A 14614-nucleotide genomic window follows, 5' to 3' on the forward strand; every position below is an offset into this window, starting at 1 on the left:
AAATCTAATCCATAATCCAATTCTTCAGTCTTGAAAATATACCCAGAATCTGAAGACTTCTCATCTCCTCCACCTCTGCCACCCTGGTCCAAGCCAACATCAGCTCCCGCTGCATCATCATAATACTCCCATCTGGACTCCCTGCTTCCACCTCTGTCCTTCTTTTCAGACTCTTCTACACCCAGCAACTAGTGGTTATTTTAATGTAGAAGTCATTATCATGCCTCTTTTCTGGCCAAAACCCCCAAATGGCTTCCCATCTCACTCAAGGTCAAAGCCAGAGTCCTCCAAGGGCCTATGAGGTTTGGTCCTGTTCACTTCTCTGACTTTCTCTCCAGGTACCCTCCGCCACGCTCATGTGGATCCAGTCCGCTGGCCTCCTGGGTGTTCCTGGAACCCACCAGTACTTGCTGTTTCCTCTACTGACTTGCCTAAATGTGTGCTCCGCAAGGACTGCTCACCGTCTGAGGTGTTCCGGATCACCTTATCCAAAACTGTAATGCTCTCTCTGCCTCACTTATTCCCCTTGCCCACCTTAATTTTCCCCATCTGACACACCCTGTAACACTGGCTCACTCATTTGCTGCCCACCTTGCCTGTCCCCTGGAAGGTAACCCCAGCAGGGAGAGCTGGGATTTTATCTGTTTTTATTGACTGTTCTCTCCTCGGTGTCTAAAATGGTGACTGGCATGTATGCTCAGTAGCTATCTGCGGACTAAATGAAGTTACTAACAGGTAGAGGAAGACTTACAGAGACTTATCCAAACCCACGTGGTGAGGTAAAACCAAATAAGAGACCAAATTCTAAAGCCAAAGCATTTTGGGCTGATGGTTTAAAAAAAAATTATAGCAACTAGCTGATACATTTTTCCTCCAGATATATTATAACAATAGGAGGAAATACTTGAATGGGCATCAAACAAAACAAAGCAAAGCAAAGCAAAACAAAATCCAAATAGAGTGCCATCCCAAACAATCCTTTGTCTATACAATCTTCTATTAAATGAACTCAAGTAAGATGATGCCTAACCACGTTGAGACATGACATTCATTTATCAGTGAGGCCCCCTGAGAACTAAGTAAACACATCACCTGGCCTAAGTCCAAAGCATACCAAACCAATCTTACGCCAAATTTAGTTTAGAAGAGTACTTCCCATTTCCAGCCCAAGTTTTTGTTTCTCCAATGAGATTCTTTCCTTTTTCTCCGTGAAGAGAAGAATCAACTGAAAAGATTAATAAGCAATGTTTAATAATATTATAGCTATTCCTTTTTATAAGTTTTTTAAAGGAAAAATAGAGGGGATTATCTACAATTAATAAAAACAAAGCAATAATGGTATTACATATAGTTAACGAACAATTCTCGCCATTAAATGCAAGGGCATAAACAATTTATTGCACATTTTGGTGGCAGAGAGGAAGTACAATTAAATCCATTAATAGCCACAGAGTTTTTATGTTCCCAGAGGACCTTGGTTTCCAGAGTTGCTTATTCATTTTCATCCACAGCAAACATGGTACGTGGCAGAGATGACAGAATGCTGCAGACTACTTTCCACATCTTTTAATTTTGATAAGACAATTTCATCAGACAATAGACTTAAGGTAGGTAACACTGCCACATTCCACTGGATATGAGCTGAAAAGTGCCAGACAAAAACCTACCTGTGAAGTGATACAAATGATGACTAACGTGAATCAGGTCTACCACAGGTCTACAAATACGCCATCATACTCATAGCTTCACTGACATCACCCAAGGATGTTAAGGTAATGATGTCCATGAATACAGATGCTCAAACATTTACAAACATTTTGTTTCTCTTCATAACAAATCAATAAGGTAACAACAAAAAAAGGTATTCTTGCTTTTAAAAAGCAGGAAGAGGCACCCTCTCCCTTCCAGGAGCATGCCCACACCTTTCCTCCCTCTCAGGCGCGCGTCCCCTAAGCCCTAAGGGAGCAACGGGCAGCGGCAGCTCGTCCCGGGCTGACCCCGCCTAGGCTCTCTTCTGCTGCTTCTTCTGTCCTGAGCCTTTCCTTCTTTTGCTGTCCCCAGCTTTAATAAACATAACCTCAAAATAAAAATGAAATGAAATGAAATAAAAATAAATCAGGAAGAAAAGTGACTTGCTCAGAGGTAATCAAAGAAATCTAACCAAGCACGAGACATAGGGCTTTATTTACTAATCCATAATTCTCCAATCCAAACACATGACTTGTATCTCTAACTGTACCTTCAATAGGGCTCCTCACTCCCCAAGACTTTAGAAAACTAAACCCAACCTTAAACTTACCAGCAATCCTCCCTCTCTAGAGCACAACCTACATGAAGAAGTAAGCAAAATGTTTCTTTTTTGCCCCAAAAGACCCCAGCTGCGACTCTCATGTTCTCAGTTTATAATGCCCATTATTCTTAGCCCTGTATTCAAAGCCCATTCATTCTTGCATAGTGGTTACACACAATACATACTTTACACAATGATCCCTCTGATATTTCAAGTACCACCTGACACCGTATGTAGTTACATAATACAATATGTTGACTATATTCTCTACATTATATTTTACAGCCCCTTGATCTCAGAGCCCATTCTTAACATATTTGATTATCTGGTTCTTCAGCCCATGGTATATTATAAGAAGCAACAAAGCTGAAAGAAGGCATATTGACAGCCATGGAGAGAAACAAAGACAAAAGCAAAACTAAAAGGGCAAACACAAGTTTAAAAATAGTTACACACCAGGTACCAGTCTACACTCTTCGTTCCAAGCCCTGATGTTCACTGTGAGATCTCACTCATCATGATTACCTACACCTGAGAAAAGTTTAGTCTGTTTCATTTTTCAGGAAGAACCAGAAACATGTAAATATACCTGTAGATTTCCAACCAAAACGGGAAAATAAAGGCTTGGTGCTTATTAATGGAGAAAAATAACATACAAAACAAAGATCTAAATGTTTCATGATAGATCTTTTATGTATTTTCAGGTTTCTCTTGTAAAAGGAGAGTGATATTTTTACAGTTTGAGAGATAAAAAGGAAAGCTTAAGGAAACAAGAGAAAAAAATCAACTCTATTTAAACCTTCAATTTTCCTTGGAGTCACTCAACTTTTATTGGTGATAAATGGCTAGCTATAAACCGGTTTAGTTGCTCTTCTGGCTGCCAAAGCAAAGCTAAAGAAGTCAGCAGGTAGAATAGGGAAGCTGTCAAGTCAAGTTGGCTCAAAACAAAGTTGTGGTTTGCAGGCGGGGCCAGCACCATCTCTTCCGTTCATATAAGCTGGCAGGATGTAGAAACAGGATCCCGACTCAGCCACTGCTTCAGAGAACCAAAATATTTTGCTTTGACTTTCTAGTCTATTAAGCTTGGGGCTTGGCAGGATCTGTGTCTAAAGTGAACTCAAGGCCTTGTTATGGTCCTAATGAGGAAATCAGAATATTAACAGAGAATTGCCCTATTTCTAGAAAGAAAGCAGTTTTGGGAGGGTGTGAAGGAGACAGAGACGCTGGACCGGCATTTAGATAGAAATAATAATAGTAATAGCTAATATTTTAAAGTATTTTCTATATGCCACATAAGCATTGAACTTGTATTAACTTCATTTAACTCTCATTATAAATGAGGGATAGGGACAATTATTATGCCCGCTTTACAGACGAGGAAAGTGAAGCATTAGAGAGGTGAAATAATTTGCCCAAGTCACGCTAATGGTAAACAACAGTCAGAACTAAAATCCTGGCCACTGGCTCCGGAACTGATACTCACAGTCACTAGGCTATGAGGCATCTCACTGTCTATAATTTGGTAATAGAGCAGCATTCTATAATTCCAACACGATAAAGCATAAAGCATTAAATATTCTATGTCAACTTTGAGAACCAGACAGGGCTTGGGAGACCAAGTTTAAACAGAGAAATAGCTCTGGTGTCAGACAGTCATGAGTCATGAAGACAAATCCCTGCTCCACCTACCTCTAAGCTAGGTAGCCTAGCAAAAATGCCCTCACCTCGCTGGACCTGGATTTCCCTTTCTGGGAAAGGGATCTCAATCCCCACCTCTGAAGCTTCCGGTGGCACCTTCATTTAGCACTTAGTAGCCAGGCTCACCTCATTCAGGCATCAGTTCCAACGCCATCTCACCAGAGGTGGCCTCTGACCACCCCATTTAAGGCAGCCTTTCCCCCGATGCTCTCAGTCCCCGCTCTGCCTTATTTTTCATCACGGCACTACTCACTCCCTGAATAATTAACAAAGTTCACAATCTAGTTACTTGTTTTATATCTGTCTCCCTCCACTAGCAAGTACACTAGGAGAGTATGAACTTTGTTAATCAGCCTGTTTGCTGCCATTTCCCCAGCACCTAGAACAGTGCTTGGCACACCAAAGTACTCAATAAATATTTGCTAAGTGAATGAATTGTGTAAATAGATTTTCACTCAATAAACATGATAAATAAACAGGCATTGTTCATTTGACAAATATATTCATTAAGCACCTACAAAGTAATTACTGTATATAAACGAACAGGATTATTTTAAATGATAATAATTACTTGTGAAGACGATTTACTGTATAAACTCCCATAATGCCCTGAGCAGGTGAGGTCAGCTTTCAAGGTGGCAGGTGAATTGAATGATGACCTTGATGATACCCAGGAGCCAGCCACATGATGATCTGGGGACAGAGCATCCAGGTAGAGAGAACGGCCAGTGCACAAGCCCCAAGGCAGGGGTGACAGCACCTCGACCCCGCTTGCCCAGAGCCAAGCTTCTAACTGTAGAACTTTTAATTTTAAGTAGATTTTACTACTGGGATTAAATTCATTTTTTTTTAACTTTTCAAGATTTTAGTATAAGCTAAAAAATGATGAGGTACAAGCCTTCAGATATAACTTCAGATAATTTGATAACTCAACAATCTTTCCTTTCCTCCTCTTCCTCTGAGAATAGGTCAGCATTAACAATATTCAGATTGCGGAGAACAGCATTAGATGGAATTTAAAGAAGACCTTTCCCAAACTAATAGTTGTTAAGTATCAGAGGAAACTATCAAAGTGGCGTTTTGAATTTTTTTAGCATTTTAAATAAAGAATTCTCTATTTAGAAAGATGAGGGCGGAGACACAGGAGAAGCCACAATCAGGAAGTACCCCTAAGTCATAAAAAGGAGTTTTATTCAAAGTATTATTAAAAGTTATTTTATACCATCTCTTATTTTCACCCACTAGATAGTATACTTCACAAAATCAAGGATCTTGTCTGTGGCACAGACCAGTTTGTCTGCAAACATTTGCTAAATGAATGAACTGGGAAGCTTATGAAGAGGGGAGAGGCATGATCTGATTTTCATTTTTAACTTCGCCCTGAACCGCTATGGGCGGTTACTTTCTGGGAGGAGACCAGGCTGCAGAGGATGGGTAGAACTACAAACAGCAGAGTGCAATATTTTTGAGAGGTACCATAAAACAGGACAAAGCTGCTCTCTAAATCTTGAAGCTAAAAGCAATGAGAAAACATGTCCTTGGGTGAGGATAAAGAAAAAAAATTTTCTTAGAAAGACTATCTCACCTATGAAAAGAAGAACAAAAGGAAACACAGAGACAGACAGACACAAACACGCAAAATTCTTTGGAAAGAAAAAACACCTGCCTGTGTCTAAGCACAACAACCGGGCTAAATTTCCTCTGGGACTATTAGCATGCCAATTATATCCAAAACATTACCTGGGGGAGACCTTGTTCACAATAACACTCTGAGAGGCACCCTGTCAACTGGAGGAGTTTTGCAGTCTACAAAGAGAGGAACAGGTATTGTACTAGGAATCAAGTTTTAAAACATCCCTCCTTTCATATCTACCTACATCTGTATTAGGTCACAAAAAAAAAAATGAAGGATAAATTACTCACAGTGTGATTTCTAAGATGCACATCAGAGTTCTAAACTTCTTTTTCTGCAAAAATAATCTATGGACTATTACCTAGTGTCCTGTTCACAGAACTGACAGCACCGAGAGTGCAGAAGGCTCCATGAGCCACAGGTGTGTCTGGGAGTGCACAGGGTCACGGTTCCCACAGAGAAAAGAGGAGGATACTGTTCTGGCTCAGAAAGATTGGCCTTTAGTGTGCTTTACATTCTAAGAGAATTTACACAAACATTAAATAAATGTGCCATTACCGATATTACCTCACCACCTGTGCCTCACTATCCACCCACCATGAAGAAAGCAATGTTCTAGAATGTTCCACAGTCACAATTTTTCTATCAATAAAAATGAACAAGCAATTCTAGAACCAGGAAAGGTAATGAGTGGAGTGAAACTTCAGTCCCCCCATGTCTTCATCCATTCAATATGTACTTTTTTTTTACAGCTCAATTGTGATAAAAAATTTGTAATGTTCATTCCTCTGAGGTATATGATCAAGTAGTGTCAATATGTATTTTTAAATGTGTATTTTAAAGACATTTACTTGTATGTTCTGTAATATATATTTATTGTAGAAAGTTTAGAAATCACCAAATAATATATAAGGACAAAAATTAATATCACACATAATCCTACCATCTAAACACCATTTTGGAGTTAATGCCTCCAGGCAGTTTTCTCAACAGATATTAAGACCTAAAAATGTGGGAAACAAATGGCAAGGAGGCACCAGGAAGCAAATTCCCTCCTGGAAGGAGTGAGCAGACTAGGAGGTAACACCAAAAAAACTAACAAAACTAATGAGCCCTTGAAAAAGCGAAGCGAGACTCATTTTATTTATTTACTTACTTACTTTAATCCTCACCCAAGAATATGTTTATTGATTTTTAGAGAGATGGGGGCGAGGGGGGGACATTGATGGGAGAGAAACATCCATCAGTTGCCTCCCATACACACCCAGACCACATACAGTTAGTGGCTACTGTATTGGCCAGCACAGCTTTAATGATAAAACAGCTTATGACCTAAAGATGTAATTGAATGTCAAATGGAATGTTTTAAGGAAATGTGTTCTAGAAGATAAATAAGCGAAGTAACAATGTATTATCATTAACTCCCCTTCTCTACTACTGTGCTACCCAAGGCAGAGGCTGGCCGCAGGTCTGCCGAAGCGGTTCTCTGAGCTGCAACTACAGCTATTCTTTGGTTTGTACTACGACTACAGGGAATGCAGGTCCAGTAGGCTTTCTAACCAGACAACCGGCCATGAATGGCAGTAAGAGGGAAATAGTCTAGAATCGTTACCTAGGCACCTCTTGATTTTCTAAAGCCCTCAGAAGCTTTGCTGGTTATCCTTCTAACTAGGCCTAGAGAACGGAGGATTCTGCCAGTGCTTGTCAATCTGGAACCAAACCGCCCTGCTCAATTCCAACCCAATGGGCCTCTGAAAGATGATCTAAGACCAACTTCAAATCTTGTCTTTTCTCAAGAGCCCTTAATGTCACTCTGAACCCAGACTGGAAAAAGACCAGCTCTTGCAATCATTCCCACATCCACCCTGGGGTCCCAAAGTACACCCAGAATGTGATGCTGCAGATGCAAGCCAAGCTGACTCCAAATTTCAGAGGACCCACTGAGCCTTCAAGTCCAGGTCAAAATAGGATAAAGCCTCCTGGGGTGAAGTGGTGAAAAGACACAGCCCACACGTTTTCTGACTTGCACCTCCCTCGCACACACTGAGGCAAGCGCTAACAGCAACAGTGGCGGCTTCCTGGTTCAGCTTAGAAACTGGAAAACTCGTTTAAAAAGAAATCACATAACCATTAATATGTGTCCAAAAGATCTGTAAATCAATACACGTAAAACGGACTCTGTGAAAGTCATTCTCTTTCTGCCTTAAGGAATCTGAGCTTCCACAGGAACGATGGATAGGATTACCCAGCCAGAGAGAGATCCTATTACAACACTCACAATGTGAAATTCAAATCTTCTAAGATACGAATATGCTTTTAAGACTTTTAATGCTAGGGAAATACCAGAAATTTCGCCAGGTCTCTCTTATTTAATCAATTACATTTACTTTATAGCTATCATTCAAGCACTTTGTCCCATGAAGCTATGGCTCCTATTATACAGGGTCCAGCAGAAGTAACACCTGCTTGAGTGTGGTTTCTAGAGCAATGACATGGGTGTAAAAATGTATAGTTTTAATTTGAACATTTCACCTCAAATGTCACATGGTGTGCTTGAGGATGATACCGTTATGTTACAGAATTACATGCTTATGAATTTGTAATAAATGATTTTGTAATAAAAAAGGGGCATTATTTGTGCTGGACCTTTTATTTTTATTGACTATTTCACCCACCTCTTAGAAAGGAGAATAAATAAAAGTATTCCCAAGCAGTGGATGAAAAAAACTAAGGTGTGGAAGAGTTTGCCCGGTGTACAATAAGCACACAAGGCAAAAACCCTGGCTGCCTAGTGCTTTCGTGGCAAGGGGGCAGGTACCCCTGGCTGCCTTGACAAAACACCTGCGCAGGCCAGTCATGCGCACTTAGCCACGGCCGCCACCTTCAGTTCTAATACATACAATGAGACCTAACTTCAGTACCCGTTTTAAAAAAAAAATGTGGTCTAAGGAGAAATGTGACTAAATAACTACTGAACTCCTTCCCTAAGTATACACAGAGATAAGGATATGCAAATGTGCTTTGTTCAAAGACAAATGTGGTATAGTTGGAGTAATACAGCAGAGCATGTTCTGTCTCCTATAGTTTTACACCACTGAGGAAATGTTGTATACTTGTGAAATTTAATAATTTAAATAATTTCTTTGCCCCTCCTACTTAAGCTATTCAAAAACAGAAAACAAACTCAGAGAAAACTTCATATACAAACCAAACAGAAGGAATCAATATGAAACTTTAAAACCGTTTCCTTAACATCAAGCAACACGCCACATAGTGCCTACGAGGGTGCCACACTGCTCTTCGTGTCACGGACCATGCATAGTAGAAAAGTACTACTTGGTATGGCAGGAAAACGAGGCCAATTTCGAAAGCTGTGAATTCTACCCTGGCTGGTGTGGCTCAGTGGACTGAACGTTGGCCTGTGAAACCAAAAGATCTCGGGTTCGATCCCCAGGGAGAGCACGTGCCTGCATTGTGGGCCAGGTCCCTGGCTGCGGGGGTCTGGCAACCAATCAATGTATCTCTCACATAATGATGTTTCTCTCCCTCTCTTTCTCTCTAAGAAGTAAAATAAATAAAGTCTTTAAAAAAGAAAAGAAAGAAAGCCATGAATTTCACAAAACTATAGTAGATCTACCTACTCATAACAGAATCGTAAAAACCAACTGTGTTTCCCAGTGATTACCTCTAGGGAGTGAGAACAGAGATAGGACTAGGGCTTTTTTTCCCTTACCTTTTCCATTTTCCTGTACTGCTAAAATTTCTAATCATGAACATGTATTAATCTTTTTATTTAAAAAAAAAGCTGGTAAAAATGGCAATGACTAGAATAATCTAATTATTTTAAAGCTAACTATACGTATACTCTTCAACCATAAAAAGTTTTTTTAAATTACTATGGGTCCTCAGGAAATTTAGATGTTAAATAAAAGCAGAGTTCAGCCCTGGCCAGGAGGCTCAACTGGTGGGAGCACTGCCCCCCACGCCAAAAGGCGGAGGGTTCCATTTCCAATCAGGGCCCATACCTAGGGTTGCAGGTTCCATCTTGGGGCACGTACTGGAGGCAACTGATCAATGTTTTTCAAATCGATGTTCCCATCTCTCTCTCCCAACCTCCCATTTCCTCTCTCTAAAATAAATAAACACCCCCCCCCCAGGGTCCAGCACAAATAACGCCCCTTTTTTATTATAAAATCATAAGCATGTTAATTCTATAACATAACAATATCACATTCAAGTACATCTTATGACATTTTAGATGAAATGTTCAAATTAAAACTATAAATTATTACACTCATATTATTACCCTACCAACCACACTCAAGCAGGCGTTACTTCTGTATTTATCCCCTCTTTGGCTGAAGATTGAAAAAAAAAAAAAAAAAGAACACAGTACATTCCTGAGAAACAACTTCAACGCTCATCTTTTTTTAATATCTAATAAAAGGGAAGGGATTTTTTTTTCCAATAGCAAATTATTGGAAAATATTTCTATAGGGAGCAAGGAAAGGAGCATGACCACCCTAACACTCAACTTTTCAACTCTGCACTAGGTAGAGAATCACATTTCACAAGACTGGCTCCTATAACATTCTTATGTCACAGTCATGTTCACATGTCTTAAGAGCATATATCTCATGTTCGTGTCTCAAGTTACACAAGACAAGAATGTTCATCCTAGACTGCATACAGAGTGCACACTGCCGATACGTCCTAAACAACATAAACGAGTACACCAAGGAGACCTCAAATTAACCAGATGACTCTAAGAATTCGAAGGACCAACAGCAAGCCATTTTTCCCCCACAGGGTGTTATTTTCCACCCTGCAGATAAAACGGCATGCTCCAAAGAGCACAAGTGTTCCACAAGGAGCCAGCAGGCACAAGGGTGACAGATGAAAAAGTCAGAGCGGAACAGCTGACAACCTCAAGGACCGGTCGTAGACATGACACACTGCATACTCCCTGCAGGTGAAAATAAGCCAGCCTGAGCCTCTCACACCAAGTTAACATAATAATTACTGATTTGGTCAGGATGCCTGGCTGTTTCTTGGGCTAATAAATGAGAACTTTTCAGTGACTAATGGAGCAGACCCAAAATCAATAGCAATCAGTGATTTTACTTACATGCCCCACACACCCCCTCCACCCCCCAACCCTCCCACCCCTCCAACTCCCGTTGCACAGCAGCTTCTTGCCAGCCGGCTCATGCTTTTCAACCTAACACGCTAGAGAAGTCAGCTGCAGATGTCCAAATGTCACCAAACACAGGGAGAGATGTGAAGGGTGGGCAAGCAAGCCTGTACTAACCCACTAGGTCCGCGTGGCATGGGTGCCGTGCTTTTCCGTTTCAGAGAGGCGGATTAGAATACTTCATCCAGAGACGGGCCTGCACAGAGAGAGGCCTGCTCAGGCCGAGAGAGGGGCAGAATCAAACACACTGAACTCCCACCTGAGCTGGGTATTGTGCTAGGGCGCTGGCCAAAGCAAACTAAACTAACATGGTCCCTGATTACCCTAAAGGAAGGACAGGAGAAAAAGAAAGTGTAAGTAGGTAAAATGAATGCTGAAACACAAAGCACCTGGAGAGCAGGGGCAGCGTGTGGGAAGCAAACTAGTGTTATCTTAAAAGTTCCAGATGTACACTCCACCAACACAATTCCACCCTACAGAGAAGGACAACCGAGGGAAACTTGTGCAAGGAACACCAGGAGTCCTGGACAAAAGTATTTACAGCGTGACTGTTTATGTTAACAAACAGGAAACAACCCAAATGTTCCTCAAAAGGAGAACTAAGACACATTCATATAATGAAATTCTATCCATTAGTGAAAATATTTAAACTACAGTTACCATAAAGCGGTGGTGCGCCTCACAAACCTAATGTTAAGTGAAAAAAACACTAAAATAGGTCACAGAACACATAGAGTATAATGGCATTTACATAAACTTGAAAAACATTCAAAGTTTAAAAACATTATTTAGAGATGCACATATATAATGACACTAGTTTTGAAAGACAAGGGAAATGAAAACCACACAATTCAGAATAATGTTTACCGCTGAGGGGGAGGAAGGGAACGTGGTGGGAAGGGGCACCCTGAGGGCACCGACACAAGTCGGTAACGCCTATTTCTCCAGCTGAGCCAAGGCTAGAGATGCACTTCTCATCATGTCTTAATAGTGTATCTAGGACATACACATATAGACAAAATTCTGTATGCATAACAGAATTCAAAATAAAGGGGGAGAAAAGAAAAATACAGTTGAGGGTGGAGCCCCGCAATGCTCCCTATCCCCCTACAGCCATCTGCCCAAGGCTGGGCTAACAGTAAAAAGTGAGTCCAAGACAACAGGGCAACAGAATCAACTCAGAGGCGACAAAGAGATCACCTCCAGGCACCTCTCTGGGCTTGCTGGGCAACACCTGCTCCGCAGCGTCCATTCCAGGGGAAAAGTGGAAGACAGTGCACGCTGCCCCGCAAGAGCTGTCGAACGACCGCCCTGCCAATACGGAAACAGAAAATATCCCAAACTCGGGCAAATTTTACCAATGGAAGGAAAGTCCCCAGATGATTCCGAAAGACAGGAGTGGACTGAATTTAGGAACAAGGCAGTAATTTTTTGTAGACCTACAGGGCGAGGAGAATTTGTGACCAGTTACTGGAGGGAGAAGGAGGGGATGAAAACTACACTTGAAGTCACACTAAATAGGACTTTTACAAGACCAGAGAGGCCGGGACGGAATGTGTGTAATTTTCAATTCAAATGACCATGTGCACTGACGACTAACGAGAGGCCCCTAGGGTTAATAATATACGAGCTTTCCCTGGCAGAAGAAGGTGACAGCCGACTTTGGCACATGCTGAGTATATTGGGAAATAATATTAAAAGAGATCTATACCACATCTATGTAACATATATACAGCCCACGGGCACCAGCAAGGCAGGGAAAAAAGTCTGATTTATGCGGGGAAACTGTCCGGAAGGCTGGATTCTGTCAGAGCAAGGAGAGGAAGGCCCAGGGCTTAAAAATCCCGAAGGCCCCGCTTTGGGAGGGAAGAGGGTGGTCCCGGCCCGACACAGAAGGTGGGGCTGCCAGGAGAGGGCGGGGTCTCCGCGGGAAGAGTCTTGGGAGGCCAGGCAGGGGCCAGGCTGGGCGGCTGGGCGGCGGGGCAGCCAGGAGGAGTGTAGAGAGGGGGCGTCTAGGAAGGGGGCGTCCCCTTGGGCGATGGGACAGAGTAGAGTGGGAGGTGGGGGCCTATCATAGCCCTTGCCCGAGGGCCCGGTCCCCCGCCCGACTCTCACCTGGGCACGCAGCTGGACGAGCTCCGGTCCACCTCCCAGGTGGCGTACAGGTTCATCTGCACCGGGGCGGGGGTGCGGCCTGGCCCCGGGCCGCCCGGAGGCGCGGAACCCGAGGCCACCGCTACGGCCATGGAGGTGGAGGTGGACGAAGACGAGGAGGAGGCGGCCGCCGCCGAGGTGGACGAGGACGATGAGGTGGCCTGGGCCAGCTTGGGGGGCGTTGGCTGCTGCGGCGTCGGCTGCTGCGGCGCTGGCTGCTGCTGCGGAGACTGGGCGACCCCAGAGCCCCGCTGGCCGCTGCCACCCCCGGCGCCTCCGGGACCACCGCCCACCCCTCCGCGTTCCGCCATGGCCCGGCCGCGGGTGAGGGGCGCGGGGTTATGGCAATCGAGGCAACGCCAAGCGGACGCCCAGGTTTTTCCCCCGGGCGGCAGCAGCGGCGGGGGCTCGACTCGTCTCCTCAGCCCGCCCGCCCGAGCGCGCGAGCGAGCGAGAGGCTGCACGCAGGCGCGGGGCCTCACGGCGCGCAGTCCTCGCGCTCGCCCGCCGCTGCCTGTTGCGGCTCGCGCCGCCGAGACACTGGGTGGGCGTGTCCGGGAAGGGGGCGGGGAGCCCAGCCTAGTACCGGCCCCACCCAGCGCCGAGGGGCGGGGCCGGGGCTAGTGCTCTTGGCTCAGGCGGTCTGTGGGCGCGCGCCCCTCACTCCCGAGGCTTTAAAGGGTCTCCTACTTGCGCGCGCATGGCCGAGCCCTTCCCTCAGATCCGCCGCTCGAGCGGCAGCTGGCCGGAGCAGTCCTCCCCTCCCCCGCTTCGTCCTCTCGGCCGCAGAGGCCAGGCCAGCGGAAACCCCGCTTTTCCGGGGCGCGGCCCCGGTTCGCGGTGGGGGGGGGGCTGCCGCGGGAGCGCGCCTCGGCCCCCTCGGGTCTGCAGAGCCCAAGCAAAACCCGCTGCCCATCCCAGCCCGCTTTTCCACCGCGGACCTGGCACCCAGCCGGGCAGCCTCCGGGGTTTCTTCGCCAACGCTAGCGAAGGGAGCGAACACCCGGCGGCCGGCCGTGAAGTTTCCGCTCCTGCTTCTCTCCAGTGTAGGAAGGGGGAGCTCAAGGACCTAGAGTCCAAAAGGCCCTTGGCACGAGTGAATTAAAAAACAGCCCTAGCCGTTCTGGAACCAACCCCTTTCTGTCCCTATAGCCCCACCCTCCCAAAGAACCATCTCAGAGGCCCAAGGCCCGCCACCCCTGCCTTCAATTTATTCCTCTTGGAATGTTTCTTAGAAAATACCTAAAATTCTGTTCCCCAACGCCTTGCTCAACTGGCACGTCCTCCATGGGATTTCCCACACTCCCTGCTCCAGAAACCATCTTGAAGCCTCCTGCACATGGGCACCTCTGTTGGTGCACTTCCACCAACACCGGTGCTACAGCAGCAGGAGACATCTTCCCAGTGCTCAGCAAATGCCTTTTAACCCAGCTGTCCCAATGCCTGGAGAAAGCAAGCCCCCGCGACTGAAACCACCCACGGCATCACAGACTCAGGACAATCTAGATTTTGAGCTGTCTCCCTGCCAGGTAAGAACTTGGACTCTTCTGACCACAAGGTCTATTAGGAAAGGCCTGACCTGGCCTACTTCCCAAGCCCACTTTACTTCCTCGGCCCAGCCAGGGTGCTAAGCTGCCTATTTTTA

The 14614-nt window shown here is 44.7% G+C and overlaps 1 protein-coding gene across 1 annotated transcript in view; it reads right to left on the reverse strand.

The window, feature by feature from the left end:
• Nucleotides 1-13448, reverse strand: part of PACS1 (phosphofurin acidic cluster sorting protein 1) — a 111266-nt gene extending 97818 nt beyond the window's left edge. The window contains exon 1 of the mRNA XM_054570847.1: nt 12931-13448. Within this exon, the coding sequence (XP_054426822.1) occupies nt 12931-13280 (350 nt within the window). The 5' untranslated portion in view covers nt 13281-13448. The remainder of the gene's footprint in view (nt 1-12930) is intronic.
• Nucleotides 13449-14614: the final 1166 nt, after the last annotated feature.

This window comes from Pteronotus mesoamericanus, unplaced genomic scaffold (assembly GCF_021234165.1).
Source record: "Pteronotus mesoamericanus isolate MK-2021 breed Mesoamerican mustached bat unplaced genomic scaffold, CSHL_Meso_final contig_214, whole genome shotgun sequence".
NCBI classification, from domain to species: domain Eukaryota; kingdom Metazoa; phylum Chordata; class Mammalia; order Chiroptera; family Mormoopidae; genus Pteronotus; species Pteronotus mesoamericanus.